The sequence below is a fragment of the Pygocentrus nattereri genome, chromosome 2 (assembly GCF_015220715.1).
Source record: "Pygocentrus nattereri isolate fPygNat1 chromosome 2, fPygNat1.pri, whole genome shotgun sequence".
NCBI lineage: Eukaryota > Metazoa > Chordata > Actinopteri > Characiformes > Serrasalmidae > Pygocentrus > Pygocentrus nattereri.
In genome coordinates this window covers 1,825,882-1,849,913 of record NC_051212.1, presented here as the reverse complement: position 1 = coordinate 1,849,913, position 24,032 = coordinate 1,825,882, and the positions used below count along the sequence as shown (strand labels likewise).

The 24,032-nt window shown below is 44.7% G+C and overlaps 2 protein-coding genes across 2 annotated transcripts; both read right to left on the bottom strand.

The window, feature by feature from the left end:
- Nucleotides 1–1,437: 1,437 nt before the first annotated feature.
- Nucleotides 1,438–13,033, bottom strand: LOC108414456 (5-beta-cholestane-3-alpha,7-alpha-diol 12-alpha-hydroxylase). The gene is made up of 2 exons (XM_037532339.1): nt 11,454–13,033; nt 1,438–2,189 (listed from the first exon to the last, which is right to left on the bottom strand). The coding sequence occupies exon 1, from the start codon at nt 13,011–13,013 to the stop codon at nt 11,511–11,513; it is 1,503 nt and encodes a 500-aa protein (XP_037388236.1). The 5' UTR covers nt 13,014–13,033; the 3' UTR covers nt 1,438–2,189; nt 11,454–11,510.
- Nucleotides 1,638–3,831, bottom strand: LOC108417103 (5-beta-cholestane-3-alpha,7-alpha-diol 12-alpha-hydroxylase-like). The gene has a single exon (XM_017689845.2). It carries the CDS (start codon nt 3,780–3,782, stop codon nt 2,247–2,249), a length of 1,536 nt encoding a protein of 511 aa, XP_017545334.2. The 5' UTR covers nt 3,783–3,831; the 3' UTR covers nt 1,638–2,246.
- Nucleotides 13,034–24,032: the final 10,999 nt, after the last annotated feature.

The following is a 24,032-nucleotide window of genomic DNA, read 5'->3' as shown; positions in this document are numbered from 1 at the left end:
GTGGTCCCCACCAGGAAGAAATGTACCCATATTGTGAGTGTATGAAAAGGCTTAGGTCCCCACAATGCAACGTAAACCTGTCACACACTCACACAGCATTGATTGCCTTTGTGCAAAACAACCTTTTCTGAAGTCGTCACGTTTTCATCTTGCTCATTCTCATCTCTTATTTATTCATATTTACTCTGAAACAAGGTGGCAAAAAGAAACATGGCCAAATCTTCTATCTTACAACAGTCAGCATGACTACATTGCTGCTCGCGCCAGTTGAGTCAGTTAAAGTCATTGTTTCTCACTTCCCAACCGCTCAGATATGTCCTCATCGTTCTTACGTAGCTTTTTCATTCTTGCCTCCTCGGTGGGCTTCTGCAGTTCTTGTGCTGCTGTCCATCTTCATGTCCATACAATATTGTCTCCAGGCTGATGTTTAGCTTCTTATTCCAACTTGTGTTCCACCTTAAAGAGTGCAGTTACACACTAGCGCCTGGATTAGTGTCTGAATGAAGGTGCTACAACATTAAAGGTGGAACGAGTGTGACTTCATTCCTGTCCACTGTACGAGAGTGAATCAGGGCTGAGCCTTCTGAAGTGGAATCCACTGATTTAACCTCTAAATGTAAACACTTTGACATTAACTCACAGTAACGGTCCCAAAATGCTACCGGCCCACCGGGAATTCCTCCAACTCTTCCCATTACCCACTCCGACACTGGCTCCACTTCAAGCAGTTTAAGCAGAACATAATAAACACTGATTGACTGAGAACTGATAGCTGTAAATTAAAAGCCACTCGTCAACATGTGGACGGACAGCATGGGCGTTCACTAAGACTTCCTGACTGCATTTCCTGTTGGATAAAGACTTTCCGGTGCGGCTCTCGCGCTGTGAAAGAAACACTGATCAGCCCAAACCAGACACGCGTTCCTCATAGTGCTGCACCCCAAATCCAGCTACTTTAAGCATCCTTTTTCAAGGTTTCGGCCTCAAAAGTGAAATAGTTTAACATTGTTTACACTCATATTGAGTTAATGAATGCTCGCAGGTTACAGTGCGACAGTACAGCCACCTGCTGCTGTTAGTGTTTGCTAGGTTACTGCAGGTCATGCAGTGACTTGTACTCCAAAAAGTCCACCTGCTGGTTTTTCTGCAGTGCCTTAACAACGATAAGGTTAAACCTAAACTGAAATCCATCAATGGAATTAATGCACAGCACTTTAGAAACATGTTAATTATGTTTATAACCACTAGGCTCTTTCTCTTCCACCAAGAAATGGGCAAACACTCTGGGGCAGTCGTGGACTGGAGGTTAGGGAACCAGCCTTGGTGATGTTATTTCAGTTACATTGGCTCTTATTTTGGTTTTGATATCAGTCTAGAACATTCCCAGTAGCTCATTCCCAATTGAGATCATACAAACAAAAGATTGCACCACATGCATGTTATTCAAGGTGTTTATTGATAGGCTGCAAAGCTACTAGCAGTTGTAGTTAAGTCTTAAGTCCTAAACTTAAACAGTTTTTATCAATAGAATAAATGTGCAGCATGTTTTGTATATATATATATATATATATATATATATATATATATAAAAGAAGCATTACATGATTTTGATTAAAGAAAAACACACATACATACAGTGGAAATGCAATAAGTTCATCCTTTAGTGTGAGTATTTATTATCATTTGCAACAATTTCTCCTGGAATTAAAAATCAAATATCAAATAATCAAATAAAGAGTTCATTAGGCGAGTTGCTGAGCAGAACATTGCGTAAGCAAGATGTTGTATGACACTCCTAAAAACAAAGGTACCAAAAAAGGTTCTTTACACAATGCCATCAAGGAGCCACTTTTAGATCCCAAATGTGCCTTTTAATGGATGTGAACATTTCTATATATGAGATGTGAGGTTCTGGAAGAAACTTTTATATTACGTGGAGGTCACACATCTCATTTATAAAAATGCTTCTTTTAAGGATCATCCATTAAAATTCCAAACAAAACATTTTAAATGGAATAGAACATGTGTAATATATGAAGGTGCTTTGACCCTTTCAAAGGTTCTTCATACTTAGAAATCTCTATTTCATAGATCCCAAAAACCAGTCCTCAGGGCATCCCAGACAGTCCACCTGAAAAATGGAAAGCACTGTTCTATTTCAAACGTGCTTCTTTAGGAAGCCCAAAGTGGTTCTGGTGCGGCATCTCTCAAGGAGCCCTTTGTGGCACCTCTTTTAAGGAGTGAACCTAAAACCTGAGCCTGTATCTGAACTGGATGTCCCGCGTCGGTTGCATGGTTCCAAATCCCCATCGCTTGGTGTCAATGTCTGGAATCTTCTCATCTGGGTTTTTCAGCTCAAAGTCAAAATACGTGAGCAGGAGGAACACAAACTGTTTCAGCTCGTTTGTGGCGAAGAACCTTCCAGGGCACATGGTGGACCCGGCGCCCCAGGGCATGGTGTAGTACTTCAGTTTCTTACCCCCTTTGTAGAAGTCGGCCTTTTTGCCCCCCTCAGCCGAGAGGAAGCGGTTGTACTTGAAGGAATGTGGGTCAGGATGCACTTCTGGGTCCATCTGCACGGCGGTGTATGGAAACAGGGCCACTCGGTCACCCTTGCGGATGCTGTACTGCTGCCCATTGGCCATTTTTAGAGTCATGTCCTGCAGGACGGCCCTGGTGAGGACGGGGGCAGCCGTCATGCGAAGGCTCTCCTCCACTGCGCTGTCCAGAATGGGGGTTTTGAGCAGCATGTCTCTGGTCAGGTTGATCAGTGGTCCACCATGCTTCACCTCTTGCCCCGTTTCACGGAGAACCTCCTCCACCTCGCCTCTGATGGCTTTCATGGCGTCGGGGTGCTTCATTAGGAACAGGAGCAGCCAGAAACTGGCAGGACCCGTGTTGCCCTGGGACGCCCACAGGAGAAGAAACATGTATCTGTTCAGCATGATTTCATCCATGCCTTGTTCTGCCCGTACCTGCTGCGACTCCATCACCCAACCGCTGATGTTCTCCTTGGAATTGACGTTCTGCACCGACAGCATGTTCCAGAAGAGCCTCTTCAGCCGCTCAGCCTCCATCTTCTCCGAGGGCCCCAGTACACCATATGCCAGTTTGGGGAAGAGCTGGTCATACTTGCGGAACTCGGTGAAGAGTTCATCTGAGTGATTTCGGTCCGTTTCCTTGGCTTTCTCCAAATTTCCTGAAGTTTTTGCAGTCTCGTTTCCAAACAGCGCCAAGTAACCAGCGCGGAAGACGATGTTGTAGCAGTAGTAGAAGAGCCCGGCCTCCTGCCACGGTTTGCCGTTGTCGCCGGAGCCAATGCTGTGCAGCATGAGGTTCTGGAGGTTGTTCATCATAGCCTGAGTCATTACAACCAACCCATCCCCCATCAGATGCTTGTTGCTGGAGGTCTGGATGTACTTGTGGTCATCATCTACGCAAACGTAACCAAATACTTGCTTGACCAGATGCCGCGCAAACTCGGTGAAGTCTAGATTTGCACGCGCCTCTTTGATCACCGAACCGAAGGAATGTGGATCCGTCAGGAAAGTGATGTAAAACCCTCCCAGCTGCACCGTGAAAATGTCACCGTGTTTTTTCTTCATTCTCTCCAGGAACTTTGCGGTGTCTCTCCTGAACTCCAGCACATGTCCCAGCCAGGGCAGAGGGCCTTTATCCAGTGGGGGTTCCCCTGGTCTCCACCGACGGAAGGCTCCCAGGAGATAAAGCCCTCCTAGCAGAGAGACAAACAGAGCCAGCAGAATTTGCAGCAGAAAGCCCATCGTTCTCTCCTCTCTCTCCAGTGCCACCCACACTGACTGCTCATGGCTTCAGCTTGTCACAGATTACTCCTAAACTCAGGCTCCTCCCCTAGCCTTCCTCTAACCCAGATCCAGATACAATATCTGTGCGTTCCTGCAGGCTGAACCGGTTTCTGCAGGCAGACTGTGCTCACTGAGTCTGAAGTGAAAAAGTGACCGTGCTTGTTGGCTACATACACTCTCAGAAATACTAGACTGTCTCTGGGGCAGTGCCCCTCTTGTCTCTGCAGTGGGACCCTCAAGGCTCCAAAAAATCAAATCAAATCAGATTTATTGTCACATCACAAGAGTACAGGAGTACAGGTGAGGGAAAACTTGGGTGCAAGTTCCCACTGAATGCAGCGACAGTATTTACAACATGGAGTACAAAAAAAAAAAAAAAAAAAAAATATATATATATATATATATATATATATATATAATATAAAAATATACAATAAACCAACTTAAACAATATACACAGACATACATTATATACATAATCTTATTGCACTGAATGTTAGGAAAAAGTCATAAAATATAGATACTGCAATGCTGTGTACATGTGCAATAATCTATGTATGTGTGTAAGTACGGAGATAGTCCAGTAGGTGACTTAGAGTAACTTAGAGTAAAGTGCATGGTAGAGAATGAGTCCGAATGTGCAGTGTAAAGTAAAGTAGTGGAGTGCAGGGTAAAGTGCAGAGTGCATTGAGTTCGTATGGGGTGGCAGTGGGGTGGGTAGGGCAGAACACTGTTCTACTATCTGTTCCACAATCTGGTCACCTGGGGGAAGAAGCTGTCTCGGAACCGGTTAGTTCTGGTCTTCAAGCTTCTAAGCCTCCTTCCACTCGGCAGTTGTGAAAACAGGCAGTGACTTGGGTGGGAGGGGTCCTTCATAATCCTTCTGGATTTCCTCAGGCAGCGGCTGGTGTATAAATCCAGAAGGTTTGGGAGCTGAACTCCGGTGATGTATTGCGCTGTGCGTACTACCCTCTGCAGGGATTTCCTCTCGAGGGCGGTACAGCTCCCGTACCAGGTGGTGATGCTGCCAGTCAGGATACTTTCCACAGTGCAGGTGTAGAAAGTCCTGAGGATGCTGGGGTTCAGACCAAACCTCCTCAGCCGCCTGAGGAAGTAGAGGCGTTGTTGGGCCTTCTTCACCACCCGTGTAGTGTGTTCTGTCCATGTCAGATCCTCGCTGATGTGAACACCAAGGAACTTAAAGCTGCTAACCCTCTCCACCGCAGTCCCATTGATGGAGATCGGGGGGTGTACTCTCTCCTGCTTCCTGAAGTCCACGATCAGCTCCTTAGTCTTACTGACGTTTAGAGAGAGGTTATTCTCCTGGCACCAGTTTTCCAGGATGTTAACCTCCTCTCTGTAGGCCGATTCATCGTTGTTGGAGATCAGGCCTACAATCGTTGTGTCGTCAGCAAACTTGATGATGACATTGGAGCTGTGTCTGGCTGTGCAGTCGTGGGTGTACAGGGAGTACAGGAGCGGACTGAGCACACAGCCCTGAGGGGCTCCAGTATACATCTATATATCAGTATACAGTAAACATCTCAGTATGTTTAGTCAGGGAACAGAACTGAACCATAATCAACTGAGATGATCTGTTCTATGCTGTACTGACTCCACACACGCCGCCTCGCCTCCAGGCTTTTATTCTGCTGCTCTGTTTTAAAATATTTGGTTATGAAAACACACAAATGTCTACTTTTCCACTGGGAAAAACTCATGTAAGGTTCACCATTGGACCTTAAAACCACTGTTGCACCTTTGAGGGAACATTGACAATGTACCAATGTACTAGGAATGGTTTTATTGAGATAAGATAAGATAATCCTTTATTAGGATGTCTGAAGGAGACAGGAGAATGTCTGATAATGTAAAAGAAGCCTTAGTCCAAAGCTTACACTCCCAGGAAGAATGTAAAAATGCACCGCAGGTACCATCAGAAGAAAAATCACACAGAGGAGCTGAGGTGTTCTGGTTCTGCTGCTGTACTGAATGGAAATACTCATCACTCATTGGGGTTTTTCCTGCGCAACATGAGGCGGAACTGTGATCATTCCCATCACGTGCACATGCGCTGTGCCTTTAGTCAGCTTAAGCAAACACTTTTTACAAGCAATGCATTTTAGGACTTTCCGGCGATTGTATAACTGAAATAAAATGCGTTAAATTATATTTCATTTAAAACATTAAAGTGTCCTGATCAACCTTGCTGATATGTTGGGATGAAAGTAATGTGGGAATGTACACAGATAACAAGCAGCAGATTAAACATTTTTTAGTTTACAGTTCACACGCCCTCGTACAAGGTAAATGATAAATATAACATTAAAGCCTTGGGTTTCATTGACTCTGTTACCCTGACGGGGCAGCTGAACACTGCATGACAGCCACTGGTCTCAGCTGGTCTCACTGGTTTCAGCCTAAGCATGAGCAGACCTGTGCAGAACGGAATGAGGTATAAAAACTGCTTATTGGTCAATATTTACTCCTGTACTGACAAGCTTAGCCTAAAAATGATTTTATCAGCTGCATTCAAACAGGCTGCATTCAAACAGGCTCCCCCAGATTTCCTTTATACATTTTCATATATAAAATGCTATTTATACTTTTATTTATACTATTTATATACGTCTTAGCTGAACCCTTGATGGCGATTGTTTACTGAGAGATGTCCGTCTATATCGCCCGCTATGCACAGTTAATCTGTTGGTGTTCATCAAACGTACTCCATTAATTTAGGAAACCTTTTAATAAACTGGACAAAACTGCCTACAGATCATCTACAGCACCTACAGCAATGATGGAAGAAAACGAATGTCAGGCCTGTCCGAGAGCCACGCCAGTGCACCTTAGAAATCTGGTGTACCAGTGTTTTCCACAACTTGACCTGAAATACTGTGTACACGCCTGAACGTACAAGCCTAGTCCAGGCGTGAATATGAATATCACCAGGAAACACCTGCGAACTGTAAACATGCGCTGCTGTAGGACGGTTCTTCACTGAGGATGGAGATGCAGCCACTTCTTTGCCAAAGCAAACATGCTGCATAAGCGTTTATGAGGCTGCCGGTGTTTCCCCCTTTACAGACAGCTACTGCTTCCCATGCTGCACTGCACTGAGCTGCATTATCACTGAACTGAAATGAGAGCTACATGTCTTTGGACTCGCTGCTCCGGTTTCCTGCCCCTTCGTCCCAGTGACTGCTGAGATGGGCTGCAGCTTCTACAGATGCATCTACATCTGTCTGCAAAGAATTCCCTTCTCTGCTCCTCAGCAGAGCTGGAGCTCGGTGAACTTCATAATAGCTAAATTGGTAAATTCATAAGATGTGAACATGCTTGACCAGTAGAATTACTCAAAGGTAGGACTGTCAGTTATTTTGAGTTTCAGTGTCAGATGGCTTTTGATTTAAGAAATCACCTTACTGATAAAGCCTAAGGCATCTGGATTGTTGACTAATGTGGCTGCTTTGCTTTTGGAAGCTGTTTGAGTTACATAATGTCACATCCTGTTACACCCATAGGTATTGCGGAAAGAAAAGTTACCTCAGTAAGGCTACAAAAACGTGTAACTGCTGACAACATTTTCACGAAACTGACCTTAAACAATCCAACGGTATTTCTGGATCTAATTGTAGAAGCAGTAAGAAGAAATGGCCTAATTGCAACACCAACCGATCAGGAAATTAAGCAGTGCTTTCAGGCGTTGCTCCATCCTGCTGGACGTGGAGATGGAGGACACTGTGTGCCTGGTCTGATGGCTGTTTTAACCGTTCCCCAGTTTGCTGCACTGTTTCAGTTTGTTTGTGACCTGAGTGGTTGTCTGTGTGAGCAAGTTTAAAGTGTCTGAACATCCAGATTTGAGCGCTGAATATGTGCGTAAACTGTTTAATATGCAATGTTCTCACGCATCCTGCAAAGCCCAGGCATGGAAAATACCTGGAACTCTGAATTTTAAAAAAATCTCTTGGAAAATCTCTTGTCCAGGAATCCAGGACAGTATATACATTTCAGCTGAGTTCAATTTTCGAATATTTTCTTGAGCACACGTTGCACGATTGGCTGCTGACATTACAGATGTGCGTGGTTGTCATTTCAGCTCAATTAATTGAACTGAATGGTCAAAGCGGTAACTGTCCTAATTGTTACTGTGTAGAGCTACTTCACTGCTAGGTTTTAGATGGCTTGAGGTAGGATGAGGGTGTGGGGTGCAGATCTGGCGAATTGTTTTGGGATCTGACTTATCTAAGGTGGACCTGCGGTAAATTGCCCTAGTATATGTGATCCATTTTCAGGTCCTGAGCCAGCACCCAGCCTGAACAAGCCCGTACATGCAGCCCGTCTAAGGTGAACCAGTGGTAATGTCCTCTGGCCTCAACCTGGTCCACAGCATGGCCTATGTAAGGTAAGAAGATGTCATGGCCCTGATCTGCAACACATATAGCCCATAAGACACCTGGCATATGGCCCATTTAAGGTGAAGCTGAGGTTAATTTCTCTGGCCTGGATCTGGCCCAGATTTGGCGCACAGCACACCTGATATCTGCCCATACACAGTGGACCTGTGGCTGAGCTGAGGCAGCCAGACTCCAGACTACAGTGTTGAGTCAACACTGTACATCAAGGCCAATTATGAGGCATAAGACAGCTGCAGACGTGGGCCACATTTGGGTCCTAGCTGTAGTGTGAATGTTGCCAGCCGCCTCCCGACAGCTGCATGCTGTTATTTTCAAATCCCAAGGTCACAGAAGGTCACGGGCGCAGGTATATATATAATGGGGTATTGTAAAGATCTAACACTGGCAGAAAACCACAAGTAAACAATGAAGTATTCCCAGCGTGCACATCTACCCACAAGGAAATCCAGCATAAACCAGCAAGACCACGCTGTGTGACCAGCTTAACCAGCACCAGCCCAGCGCTACACTCAAAAACCAGACTAAACCAGGCCGGTATTTATTCTCTGAGCATTTTGCGGACGTGCTTAGTCAGCGAGTTTACCACGCCTGCTGTGTAAGGTCGTATAGTGTGGTGCTCTTTTTTACCCAAAGCCAAAACCTAATTTAAGTGATCCCTATTAGTCCCACAACAGGGAAATTTTCACCTCTGTATTTAACTCATATGTGAAGTGAAACACCACATACACACTAGTGAGCGCACACACACACACACACACACACACACACACACACACACACACACACTAGAGGGCAGTGAGCACACTTGCCCAGAGCAGTGGGCAGCCCTATCCACAGCGCCCGGGGAGCAGTTGGGGGTTAAGTGTCTTGCTCAAGGACACCTCAGTCATTGGACTGTCGGCTCTGGGGATCGAACCGGCGACCTTCCGGTCACAGGGCTGGTTCCTGGACGTAATTTTACCTCCACGACTGCATCAGAAATGCAAGACAGTCTTCAAAAAATTGCAACTACTCGTACCAGCACAGCACACACTAACACCACAACCACCACCACCACCACGTCAGTGTTGCTGCAGTGCTGAGAATGACTCACCACCCAAATAGTACCTGCTCTGTGTGGGTCTATGGGGGTCCCGACCACTGAAGAACAGGGTAACACAGTATCAGAGAAACAGATGGACTACAGTCTGTAACTGTAGAACTACAGAGTGCAGCTATACAGTAAGTGGAGCTGATAAAATGGACAGTGAGCGTAGTGAGTGGTCTTAATGAAGTGACCGGTTGGTGTATCTGGCACAAAAGGCCATTTAATTCTATTCGAACTCTGCAGTGACTCTGCAGTGTATTTCATGTTTAAACTCACACTGAGAGCGCAGAGAGCCAGATGACTGGAGACGTTTTCAGTCAAACATTGACCTGCCAGCGGTCTGTTATCTTGTTCATGACTCTCTGGTTGGATGGGACGCCTGTTGTTCTCAAATCTAAACAGCAGCTGTAATCTTCACCAGTGGCTGGCCTGCTGTCATCTTGACCTGCAGGTGGGGATGTCACAGTCAACACTGCAGCAACAAGACTTGAAGTTCTGCTTCATTCCCATCAAATTACTCGTAAGAAACCATGTTTTATTTTATATGCCTATTGCCAACGTTCTCACGCTCCCCTCTGCAATCCAACCCATCTGTGCAGTGAAACACACACAATGGGAGGGCAGTCACATCCCGTCAGCTCAGGTTATCAAACCAGCAAGGCTGGTTGACTGATCTAAAGCCTACATGAGCAACCGTGAAGACTGAATGAAACAGAGTTGTTTTATTGCAGCGATTTAGCTTTATTATCGTTTTATTGCAATAAATGAGTTATTTTTGACTGATGATCTGTGTTTTCCCTGCATTACAAGAGCTGATACAAGATATAACATAGTGCCTAATGCTTTTCATTATCCAGTAGATGTGCTGTTGTTAGTTCTATGGGCCCATTAAAAATATTGAACTTTATCACACAGCATGAAGAAATTGCTGTAATTAGCTTTATGGCACTTCAAATTGTACCATAATTAATTTCACGGTAAACTAGAAATGACTTACCATAGTTTGACCGTAACTTACTGGCTACTTGTTTAACAATAGACGTTTTACAGCACTTCATGTTTCTAGAATTTTAGTGCTTTGTGTGAATGAAGGGCTTCACTCTCATCCACATGTGACCGATCAGTTTCCATAGTAAAGATAAAGTGCACAGTTAAACTGTGTTTACTGCGTTAAACATTAACATCATTGATCCTGACAGACTGACAGCTGGAAAGCAAAAGCTCTTGTTGTTTCCTCTCAGCTGATGAGTCTTGTGCTATCACTAGTGTTTCTTAGGCTACTCCAAGTCATATACTGACATCCTTCTAGTCAAACCAAAGGTCACCAAAAGACCAGGGCCTGCTGCTTGTCCGATAGTGCCCACTATAACCATATAATGTTACATACAGGAACCTGTATGAGTGGAATGACTGTCCCGTGCTTTAGTCATGCTTTCTTTAAGTTTGTAGCCAGGCCCTTTTCTCTTCCACGAAGAAACATGCAAAAAGTTTGGATTATTTCAGTCATAGGAAAACACTGTGAATGCAATCAATTCGTCTTTTCCAGTCCCATTGAGTCTTACTTTGATTCGTATCACTGAAACTCTCAAATCCGTATTTGCCAGCAAAGTGAAAAAGATTTCACCACATTATTTTATCTTTGGTGTGTTTATTGATGGGCTGAAAAGCTGTGATGGAATCGCCACGTCTTGGAGCACATGAACAGAATCCATGTTCACGACTTATTTTAACCGTGTTTACAGCCTGGCTTTCTGTTTGGAATTAGAAAATGTTTTGTGAAAAGAAAGCACATGCGCTGTGAATGCAATCAGTTTATTTTCTCCTGTGTAACCTTGCACAAGTGCCATTGGCTTGTGATCTTAATTTAAAACATTGAGTCAATATCGATTAGGGAAACTTATTTTCTAATCAAACTAAAAATCACATATCCTGCAAGGCAAAGAGTTAAATGAGTTGAGTGGTTTAACAGAACATTGCACAAGCAAGCTGTTATTCCACAAAATTAAAAGTAAAGTCTCCAAAATTGTTTTTTATTTTTGCACAACGCAGCGGAAGAACCACTCTTGATTCCCACATGAACCTTTACTAAAATTTAAAGAACCTCCAAATAGGAAGCCCAAAGTGGTTCTGGTGCGGCATCTCTCAAGGAGCCCTTTGTGGCACCTCTTTTAAGGAGTGAACCTAAAACCTGAGCCTGTATCTGAACTGGATGTCCCGCGTCGGTTGCATGGTTCCAAATCCCCATCGCTTGGTGTCAATGTCTGGAATCTTCTCATCTGGGTTTTTCAGCTCAAATTCAAAATACGTGAGCATGAGGAACACAAACTGTTTCAGCTCGTTTGTGGCGAAGAACCTTCCAGGGCACATGGTGGACCCGGCGCCCCAGGGCATGGTGTAGTACTTCAGTTTCTTACCCCCTTTGTAGAAGTCGGTCTTTTTGCCCCCCTCAGCCGAGAGGAAGCGGTTGTACTTGAAGGAATGTGGGTCAGGATGCACTTCTGGGTCCATCTGCACGGCGATGCTGTACTGCTGCCCATTGGCCATTTTTAGAGTCGTGTCCTGCAGGACGGCCCTGGTGAGGACGGGGGCAGCTGTCATGCGAAGGCTCTCCTCCACTGCGCTGTCCAGAATGTGGGTTTTGAGCAGCATGTCTCTGGTCAGGTTGATCAGTGGTCCACCGTGCTTCACCTCTTGCCCCATTTCACGGAGAACCTCCTCCACCTCGCCTCTGATGGCTTTCATGGCGTCGGGGTGCTTCATTAGGAACAGGAGCAGCCAGAAACTGGCAGGACCCGTGTTGCCCTGGGACACCCACAAGAGAAGTAACATGCATCTGTTCAGCATGATTTCATCCATGCCTTGTTCTGCCCGTACCTGCTGCAACTCCATCACCCAACCGCTGATGTTCTCCTTGGAATTGATCTTCTGCACTGACAGCATGTTCCAGAAGAGCCTCTTCAGCCGCTCAGCCTCCATCTTCTCCGAGGGCCCCAGTACCCCATATGCCAGTTTGGGGAAGAGCTGGTCATACTTGCGGAACTCGGTGAAGAGTTCATCTGAGTGATTTCGGTCCGTTTCCTTGGCTTTCTCCAAATTTCCTGAAGTTTTTGCAGTCTCGTTTCCAAACAGCGCCAAGTAACCAGCGCGGAAGACGATGTTGTAGCAGTAGTAGAAGAGCCCGGCCTCCTGCCACGGTTTGCCGTTGTCGCCGGAGCCAATGCTGTGCAGCATGAGGTTCTGGAGGTTGTTCATCATAGCCTGAGTCATTACAACCAACCCATCCCCCATCAGATGCTTGTTGCTGGAGGTCTGGAAGTACTTGTGGTCATCATCTATGCAAACGTAGCCAAATACTTGCTTGACCAGATGCCGTGCAAACTCGGTGAAGTCTAGATTTGCACGCGCCTCTTTGATCACCGAACCGAAGGAATGTGGATCCGTCAGGAAAGTGAAGTAAAACCCTCCCAGCTGCACCGTGAAAATGTCACCGTGTTTTTTCTTCATTCTCTCCAGGAACTTTGCGGTGTCTCTCCTGAACTCCAGCACATGTCCCAGCCAGGGTAGAGGGCCTTTATCCAGTGGGGGTTCCCCTGGTCTCCACCGACGGAAGGCTCCCAGGAGATAAAGCCCTCCTAGCAGAGAGACAAACAGAGCCAGCAGAATTTGCAGCAGAAAGCCCATCATTCTCTCCTCTCTCTCTAGTGCCACCCACACTGACTGCTCATGGCTTCAGCTTGTCTGTGATTAAGCTCAGGCCCCTCCCCTCTGCTTATTCTAACCTGGACCTTATTTTTATAGTTTTGCCATACAGAGAGAGAACGGCGGAGAACGGGTTTCCCTTTTGAGTCCTGGTTCCTCTCAAGATTTCTTCCTCTTGCTCTTAGGGAGTTTTTCTTGCCACTATTATTATTTGCTGATGGGGACTCGGACCTGGATTTTTTCTGTACAGTTGCTCTGTGATAACACCTGCTGTAAAAAGTCTTTGTTGCAATAGCCCACCAGGTGGAGGCTGTACTTAAGGTGCTATATTACAGAAAGAGAGAGGGATATTACAACCCCAATTCCAATGAAGTCGGGACATTGTGTAAAACATAAATAAAAACAGAATACGATGATTTGCAAATCCTTTTCAACCTATATTCAATTGAATACACTACAAATACGAGATATTTAATGTTCAAACGGATAAACTTTATTGTTTTTTGCAAATATTCACTCATTTTGAATTTGATGCCTGCAACATGTTCCAAAGAAGTTGGGACAGGGGCAACAAAAGACTGGGAAGGTTGAGGAATGCTCAAAAAACACCTGTTTGGAACATTCCACAGGTGAACAGGTTAATTGGAAAGAGGTTTCATGTTTGGGTATAAAGGGAGCATCCCTGAAAGGCTCAGTCGTTCACAAGCAAGGACGGGGCGAGGTTCACCACTTAGTGAACAACTGCGTGAGCAAATAGTCCAACAGTATAAGAACAACGTTCCTCAACGTGCAACTGCAAGGAATTTAGGGATTTCATCATCTACAGTCCATAATATCATCAAAAGATTCAGAGAATCTGGAGAAATCTCTGCAGGTAAGCAGCAAGGCAGAAAACCAACACTGAATGCCCATGACCGTCGATCCCTCAGACGTCGCTGCATTAAAAACCCACATCATTCTGTAATGGATATTCCCACATGGGCTCAGGAACACTTCGGAAAACCACAGTCAATGAACTCAGTTCGTCGCTCCATCTACAAGTGCAGGTTAAAACTCTGCCATGCAAAGCGAAGCCACATATCAACACCACCCAGAAACACCGCCGGCTTCTCTGGGCCGAGCTCATCTGAGATGGACTGACACGGAGTGGAAAAGTGTCCTGTGGTCTGACACGTCCACATTTCACACTGTTTCTGGAAATCATGGACGTCGTGTCCTCAGGGCCAAAGAGGAAAAGGACTGTCCGGATTGTTTTCAGCGCAAAGTTCAAAAGCCAGCATCTCTGATGTTGGGGGGGGGGGGGGGGTGTTAGTGCCCATGGCAGGGGTAACCTGCACATCTGTGAAGGCCCCATTAATGCTGAAAAGTCCATACAGGTTTTGGAGCAACATCTGCTGCCATCCAAGCAGCGTCTTTTTCAGGGACGTCCTGCTTATTTCAGCAAGACGATGCCAAGCCACATTCTGCACATGTTGCATGCCACAGCATGGCTTCGTAGTGAAAGAGTGCAGGTACTAGACTGACCTGCCTGCAGTCCAGACCGTCTCCCATTGAAAACGTGTGGCGGATTATGAAGCTCAAAAAAACTGCTGAGCGACTGAAGCTGTACATCAAGCAGGAATGGGAAAGAATTCCACCTACAAAGCTTCAACAATCAGTGTCCTCAGTTCCCAAACGCTTATTGAGTGTTAAAGGAAAGGTGATGTAACACAGTGGGAAATACGCCCCTGTCCCAACTTCTCTGGAACGTGTTGCAGGCATCAAATTCAAAATGAGTGAATATTTGCAAAACACAATAAAGTTTATCTGTTTCAACATTAAATATCTCGTCTTTGTAGTGGATTCAGTTGAATATCGTTTGAAAAGGATTTGTAAATCATCGTATTCTGTTTTTATTTATGTTTTACACAACGTCCCAACTTCACTGGAACTGGGGTTGAAGAGAAAAGATATTTATGATGAAAAAAAAAGGTACAAAAAGTCTTCAGGGTTAGAAATATCGGTCTGAATGCTGTCAAAACTCTCAGATGGGGTTTCTATAAGAACACAATAAGATGTCTGAAAGCATGCCCTACTCGTCTACTCAATCTTTTTAGACTTTGTATTTGTTTACCTACAAAAATATCCATGTTACATTTTTTTCTTATATCAATCTCATAACAGTGTATGGACAGCAAACTGATAAAACTCCAAAAATGTCATCTTATCAACTTAATTAAATTTTGTGTGTTGATATAATGCAAGCGATTCATGTTTTATAGCTTTATAAGATCACTATCTGACTCCCACAGGCCAAAAATTAAAGGAGGTATTCTTGATAGCCTATTCAGCTTTTTGTCCTTGCTCGTGGTCTTCAGCCAATGATTCAGTGAATATTATTTTACAATGCTTTCCACATAGTCATTCTAAATGCAGAAAGAGAAGGATCAAGGCTGTCTTTATCTCTAAGATAAGAGCTCACGAAAGCCAATCACCAGGACTCTTTTACTCCTTGCCCTTGGTGGAATATCACCTGGATCCACCCACCCACCCCTTCAGGGTCAAGGAGTTTCAAGTGCAACTTAACAAATAAAAATATATAGAATAGACTTACTAGGGTGTTTACATGTTATTTGGACAGTTACCCAATTAATCAAGTGGACATATAAACAGGTTTCTACAATTGCTCAAAAGACCTCAAAAGAGGTCAGTGTTGGCAGACTCCATTCCACGATCCTTTCCACTGTCCTGATTATGTAGTTGTAGTTGACATGACGATGATTGCTGTGCAGAACTGGGTCATCAGGCTCTGCAGCAGTTTGAATTTCTTCAGCTGTGTCAGAAAGAAACATTCTCTGCTGAGCTCTCTTGGTGATGGAGACCATGTTCCTCTCCCATATGGTGGTGCCCAGGAACTTGAGTGACCCCATAGTGGAAACTACAGTCACACTGATGTGGATGGGGAGGGCAGGCCTTATGCTTGAGGCCCACCACCATCTCTACAGCGTTTTGTGTGTTGAGCAGCAGGTGTTTGCTGCTGCACCAGGAGATCACCTGCTCAACTTCCCGTCTGTAGGCAGACTCATACTCGTTGGCTATGAAGCCCACCATGGTGTTGTCATTTGCAAACTTCAGAATCTTCACGGCTGGTTCCCTTGAGACAAAGTCATTGCTATAGAGACTGAAGAGAAAGACTGAGAGCACATGACCTTGTGGTACATTGGTACTGAGGTTCTGGGGGTCTGATGTGTGTTTTCCAAGCCACACATCTTCGTCTTGACTCCTGTTTGTCAGGAAATCCATGATTCCCTAGCAGATGGCATCTGATACAGACAACTGGGACAGTTTCACCTGCAGTAGCTTTGTCAGTATGGTGTCGAATACCAAGCTAAAGTCCACAAACAGAATGCTAGCGTTGCAACATCCTGGCCTCCTACTAGGCCGCCTCTAATCACTAGGAGGAGTCAGAAAATCAGGAGCTGATTGAGGCTTCCTCTTCCATAGCTCACCGCTCAGTCTGGAGTTTGATGCTTTCTTTACTGACCTGCAGTTGTGTTTGTCTCTGTGTCTGGTGGTTTATCCCAGTACTTGCCAGGTTTCTAATGTGGAAATTGCCAGTTCAATCCTCACCTGGGATAAGCCAGCCTCTATGTTAGAAGCATAGAAGCAGGAATGTTGAGATGCTATAGCATGAAATGAAGGGCCAAGTTGACCACTTGGTCAACAGACCAGTTTGCTCTGTTTGCAAATGGCAAGGGGTCCTGTAATGGTCCTTTAGGTAAGTTAGGAGCAGTCGTTCAAAGAACTTCATAACTACAGAGGTCAGGCCTGTGGTCCAGTAATGTTCATTTTGGGGGGGTCTGGAATGATGGTAGATGTTTTGAAGCCTGTTGGAACAGACCAAAGTTCTAGTGATTTGTTGAAGATGTTGGTGAAAATTGGCATAAGTTGGTCACAGGAGTGGTTTAGAGTGAATGGAGAGGCTCAGTCTGGCCCTGGAGCTTTTCCCACCTTCTGTCTATTGAAAAGCCTATTAACATCCTGATGATTATGGTGAGATGAGTGAGAGAATAGAGGGGAGAGAGCCAGGCTGGGGGCACTGGCAGAGAAAGTCTGAAGAATGTCTACAAATCTGCCGCAGAACTCATTTAGGTCGTTGGTGAGTTGACGGCCCTTGAGGAGAAGGGGAGTTGAATTCTGAAGTCTGTGGAGTTTATTTCATTCAACCCTGAAGATTTAGATCTGGAGTTTTCTACATTATCTACAATCTACACATATTACGCTATATTAGATTTTCCACAGTTATCAAACTGTTTCTCATGTATGCACTCAGTGTCAATCAAGTCAACCACCACTGTTCACAATTCACATCGTGGGTAAGTTGTCCTGGATACAGTCAGCCTGATGGTTGGAAGTTATACCTACTTTTAATTCTTGTTTCCAGGCTTCAACTACCTGGACGTACATTCCCCTGCAGCAGTATGTGCTCCTTGGCACAGCACAGTGGTATTAGCTATCACCTGGGTGTGCACATTGACCTATGCTACCATCACCTATGTATGTCGGACAAGAGGAACAAACGTTTGAAGGTAGAGTTTAATCAAGCATTCTGGTTTGAGGATGTAGTTACCGAACATGAACAGCCATGTAAAGAAATGTTAATGTCTCCTGGATGGATAACAGCTTTCTAGACCTTAATGATAAGACTGAGAAGCTTTAAACAGGAGGGTGCAGTTCAGGTCCTGAGTACAAGCCAGTCAGCATACCTTGCACATGTTCTAGATCATGCTGTATGGAAATCTCATGCCTCAGGTCATAAACCAGGCCAGTAAGATCATAAGAGAGTAAGATAAATCACCTGGCTGTAATTGCACCTTCAAATTATCTGCTATTCCTAAAACGCATAAATGAGCAAATCAAATATTTTTGTCTCATTTGTTTAATTTGTTTGTCTTTATGTGCTTTTAGGACTTGAGTGAAAATCTGATGAAATCTTAGGTCAAATGTATGCAGATATACAGAAAATCTACAGGGTCACTGTTTATTTACTGCATTTAATACACTGGGGGAAAACTGAAACATAAAATACAGCTTGTCCAAAGGTTACAGCACATTTCATATGGTGCCATTTCCAAAAAAGTTGGGACACTGTGAGAAATGTAATTGAAAAACCAAATGCAATAATGTGGAAATAATTTAAACCCTATTTCAGTGCAAATGCTTCAAATGTTGAAACTGAGAAATTTTATTTTTGTTGAAAAATATTTGCCCATTTTGAATTTGATGCCAAAAACAGATTCCAAAAAAGTTGGGACATATTGTTGGTGTCAAAATCAAAATGGGCAAATATTTTTCACTCCATTGCCAAAAGTATTCGGCTGTCTGTCTTCACACACTATGAACTTGAGTGACGTCCCGTTCTTAATCCATAGGGTTTAATGTGATGTCAGCCCACCGTTTGCAGCTATAACAGCTTCAGCTCTTCTGGGAAGGCTTTCCACAAGGGTTAGGAGTGTTTATGGGAATTTCTGACCGTTCTTCCAGAAGAACATTTGTGAGGTCAGACACTGATGTTGGACGAGAAGGCCTGGCTCACAATCTCTGCTCTAATTCATCCCAAAGGTGTTCTATGGGGTTGAGGTCAGGACTCTGTGCAGGCCAGTCAAGTTCTTCCACACCAAACTGGCTCATCCACGTCTTTATGGACCTGCTTTGGGCACTGGTGCACAGTCATGTTGGAACAGGAAGAGGCCGTCCCCAAACTGCTCCCACAAAGTTGGGAGCATGAAATTGTCCAAAATCTCTTGGTGTCGAAGCTTTAAGAGTTCCTTTCACTGGAACTAAGGGGCTGAGCCCAACTCCTGAAAAACAACCCCACACCATAATCCCCCCTCCACCAAACTTTACGCTCGGCACAATGCAGTCAGACAAGTACCGTCTCCTGGCATCCGCCAAACCCAGACTCGTCCATCAGATTCCCAGACAGAGAAGCGTGATTGGTCACTCCAGAGAACACGTCTCCACTGCTCTAGAGTCCAGTGGCAGCGCTTTACACCACTGCATTCCACGCTTTGCATTGCGCTTGGTGATGTAAGGCTTGGATGCATCTGCTCGGCCATGGAAACCCATTCCATGAAGCTCTCTACGCTGTTCTTCAGCTGATCTGAAGGCCACATGAAGTTTGGAGGTCTGTAGTGATTGACTCTGCAGAAAGTCGGTGACCTCTGCGCACTATGCCCCTCAGCATCTGCTGACCGCTCTGTCATTTTACGTGGCCGACCACTTCGTGGCTGAGTTGCTGTCGTTCCCAATCACTTCCACTTTGTGGAATATTTAGTAGTGAGGAAATTTCACGACTGGACTTGCTGCATAGGTGGCGTTCGATCACGGCACCACGCTGGAACTCACTGAACTCCTGAGAGCGACCCATTCTTTCACTAATGTCTGTAGAAGCAGTCTGCAGGCCTAGGGGCTCGGCTTTATACACTTGTGGCCATGGAAGTGACTGGACCATCTGAATCCAATGACTTGGATGGGTGAGTGAATACTTTTGGACATATAGTGTATCTTTCAAAAAACAATACAATTTCTCAGTGTCGACATTTGAGTTGTTGCCTTTGTGGTGTTTTCAATTACATGTAGGGTTTAAATGATTTGGATATCATGTTTTATGTACATTTTGCACAGCATCCCAACACACTCTCCTGTCTACATCAACGGAGCAGAGGTAGAACGTGTGTCCAGCTTTAGGTTCCTGGGAATCCACATCTCGGCAGACCTTTCATGGTCCTTCAACACCTCCCATCTCATCAAGAAGGCACAGCAGCGTCTTTACTTCCTGAGGAGACTAAAACAAGACCGGCTGTCTCCTCAGATCCTCACAAATTTTTACAGATGCACCATCGAGAGCATACTGACCAACTGTGTGACCGTGTGGTACAGTAGCTCCACTGTTGCGGAAAGGAAATCCCTGCAGAGGGTAGTAAGGACTGCTCAGCGCATCACAGGCATGCAGCTCCCTGCCATCAAAGACATTCACCACCAGCGCTGTGTGCGCAGAGCACACAGCATCATTAAGGACCCCTCCCACCCCAACCACAAACTGTTCAACCTACTTCCATCCGGGAGGAGATACAAGAGCATCCGGGCCAGAACCAGTCGGCTCAGGTCCAGCTTCTTTCCCTCCACAATCACTCTGCTGAACTCCACACCTCGCTGATAACACTACCACTCATACTGCACACAGCGGACTATGAACACTGCCCTTCATACTACACTCACCAATCAGAGCTGTTGTTTTATTCATTATTATTACCATCGCACAAATGTAACATTCTACTGCCATGTAAATAACACATCGCAACAGTTATTCTATACAGTGTACATCTCCAACATGTTCATGTATATATCTACACATCTATAATCTATTTTTTTGCATATCTATAAGTAATTTATTCTATATACTGTAATGTTGCACTATGCCTATTTATTGCACACTTGCACACTCTCTTTTTGCACTATTTGCTACTATTTGCACTTCTGGTAGATGCTAACTGCATTTCGTTGCCATGTACTTGTACTGAGTAATGACAATAAAGTTGAATCTATCTATCTATCTATCTATTTTGGGAAATGGGGTTTGTACTTTTGAACCCAAACCCATTTTCACCCAAACCTTTGCATATGACCGTATACGTATATTGGTTTATATTGTGTACAGTGAAGTGTCGTACAAAGATTTTATTTTATGTAAAAGAAGCAGAGGAAACTGACTGATTCTGATGCTGCTATGTAGTTTGTGTTTTGCTCTGTGAAAAATAAGATACTAAACCTGTTTAACCAACACCCTGATTTGGCTGTTGATCAGGTGTTGTGCCTATCGGTTTGTTCATAATAGTAATGTGTTAATAGCCTTTTTCTCTATGGTGGCAATCAGAGTTAAAAATAAAATGGGGAATAAATCAATTACTGAAGTGCCACCACCACAGTAATCACCTGCCTGGTATGGCTGGATTCAGAAATGAGGTCCGATGCCACCCTTCACTTTTCTTCATTTCAGCTGTCCACGGCCCCTTGAAGCTGCCCGACATGATTGACGTGGTGGGCAGAGCTGTCAACACTCAGACATTGACTGTAAGTCGTACCCTGGATAACATCGTGGAGAAGTTGGCGGCTTTGCAAAGGAAAATGGATCGTTGGAGTGACCACAATGGACTTGGTGAGCTACCGTAAAAAATACGGCTACTCGCTCGAAGCCTGCAAACCTTCTTATCTGCTTTCGGCTCCCCGTATCAGCGCGGGCCTTGGCCTTGGCTGGTACATCACATCTTCCCCAGAGGAACACTGCTGCGAGACCCTCTCTTATCCTCCTCCCCCACTTCCCTGGATCTGCTGATTGTTGACTCTGCCTGGGCCCGATCAAGGTTGTCTCCATGGCGTTTGCTTTGTTATCGCCATACCACCCTGCGAACTGTGAGATACCTGGACTGGGATGCCGAGCAGGGTGCCTTCTTCAGGCCCTTATCCCCCCCCCCTCCACTCCCCACTCCCCTCCCTCCTACCCCCTCCCCCTTCCAACGCCTTCGCCGCTTTTACCCCCCTGGTATGGTATGACGGGTCTGTTGATCAGCGCCGGATTCATGGCTGCAGATCCGGATGGCCGCGTACTACGCTGGGTTTGTCCACACCCCCCCGCCCCCATCCCCATTGCAAGTCATGGACTCTGTGTGTGTGGATCTGTGTGCTAATGCTGAGGTGTTTTTTTCTCTGTTCCTAGACTGAGTTCCCCTTAGGAACTCAGTCTGGGGGGGGTTTGTCTCCTCCCTCACCCAATGTATTCTGTTTCTCTGTTTCCATTCTGTCTTCCTGTCCTGTCTCCCCCCTTGTCATATTGTATGTGCTTGGACGGGTTGATCATAATTTCGCTGGTTACTTTGGTGACTATGTGACAATAAAGGCTTCATTCATTCATTCATTTGTTATTCATGAAGTTGAAAGTGTGAGGAAACAGGCATAACAGAAAATTACCCAGAATCCTCAGCAGCTCACTCTAATTTCAGCTGTGTGAGTCAGTGTGTCTTTCCCTTTCAGCTCCTCAAAGAACCTGGAGACACGCCTCTAAAGCTCAGTCTGAGAAGCTGGTTGATGATTTCCTGAACTGATCAAACCCATTCAGTGGTGCTGAGGTCTGGACTCTGGGGCGGTCAGTCCATCGTCCAGCTTCTTTGTTTGGTGTGTCCGTCTCCTTTTCTCAGTGAGGTTCTTCTTGATCAGCTACACGTCCTTTCAGACCCACGGTGCTGAGTGGTCTTCTCACAGTGGAAGGCTGGACAGAAACCCCTGTGGATGTTTTCAGATCTGAAGCAGCTTGATGTTCTCCTCTCTCTCAGAGATCAAAGCTTTCAGTGCTGTTTATCTGATGGGGGCAGTTCTGTGGTTGACCAGCTCTTCCAGGTGGTTGCTACAAGCCTCATTTTCTCTGTAGATTTTAATCAGTTTTCAAAGCTTTTGCTTTTTTCACTCTGAATTTCTCCTTTGTCATATAATCAAATAGAATATGTGGCTCCTACATCCAAAATAACAATTTAACCCCCCCCCCCAAATGCTCTTTAATGTGTTATGTAATGAAAATGAACGCTATTTCAATGTTAATAAGGTAATTATGAACAGCAAAATTCAATAAAATAAGATAATCTAAGTTAGATAATGTTAAGTATATAGTTGTAAAATAAGGTCAAATTAAATCTTTGAGTAATGCATGTGGTGGGGCTGTTGTGTGGTGATTCAGCCGTACAAGGTCAAGCTGACATCAATGATGTAACATGATATTTTGGCAGACGCTCTTATCTAGAGATTAAACTACAGTTTGAACACTTCACACAGGTAGGCTGACGTGGCCTTAGGAGTCTTGCCCAAGGACTCATCTTATCCAACTCCTCTGGTCCAACATCTACTGGCTGTGTCCTTTTTCTGCCCACCAAATCAGATATGTTTGTAAAGTTGCCAGATTTTCAAATATAATTGAGGTCAGAGCATTTGCCAGATGCCATAAATTTAAATGTGCATGAGTAACTGGTGGATTGCCAAGTGCCCTACAGTCAGGTAAAAGCAGAGGACATGGCTACTGTATGGCATAAACATTATGAACACACAGATAAGGAAAAGATTCTTAATGGTTCACCTCCAGTACACGCCAAAGAGTGTAAGACTGGAGAAGTGTAGAACAGCTTAAACACACCCTCCAGTAATGCAGTGAAATCATGACTGCAGTAAAAAACAATAGCAGCTTTTTATAAAAGTAGCTTGAGCAGAAGCACAAAAGTAGCAGCTCAAAAAACGACTGAAAAAGTCAATAATTTCCTCTATGCACTGAAACTTCTCACAACCTTCCGCATCTACCAGCACTGTCTTCTTATTTATATTATCAGTTCCACCTTAAATGGTGCATCTGTTCCATTCTGAGGATTCAGACTGCAAAAAATGGTATCTTGGTAATTGAAATAATCTTAAATGTAGTCAATATATTATTTTCCTGCCGTATAAACCAACTGCTCTTGAGCTTTAGGTCACAAGCTGACGGGCAGATATTCTCCTTCAGGATTTTCTGATAAAGAGCAGAATTCATGGCTCCATCAATTAAGACAAGACATCCAGGTCCTGCAGAAGCAAAGCAGCCACAGGTCTTCACACTACCACCACCATGCTTCACTGTTGGGATGACGTTCCTATGGTGGAATGCGGCGTTAGCTTTACGCCAGATGAAACAAGACACGTCTTTCAAAATGTTTCACGCTCGATGTACCAGTCCATGGAATATTGTCTTAAACGTCATCATGTGCTTCTTCTGAGACCTTCTAGCTGCTTCACATTGCACACAGTGATGTTTACATTAAATGGGTGTGGCTGGTGAAACTGAACACAACAGTCAGTTGAATTTGGTTAACTGGTTGATTCATAGCTAAGGGGGTGATTACTTTTTCACATAGGGCCAGGTAGGGCTGAACAGCATTTTTCCTCCAATAAATG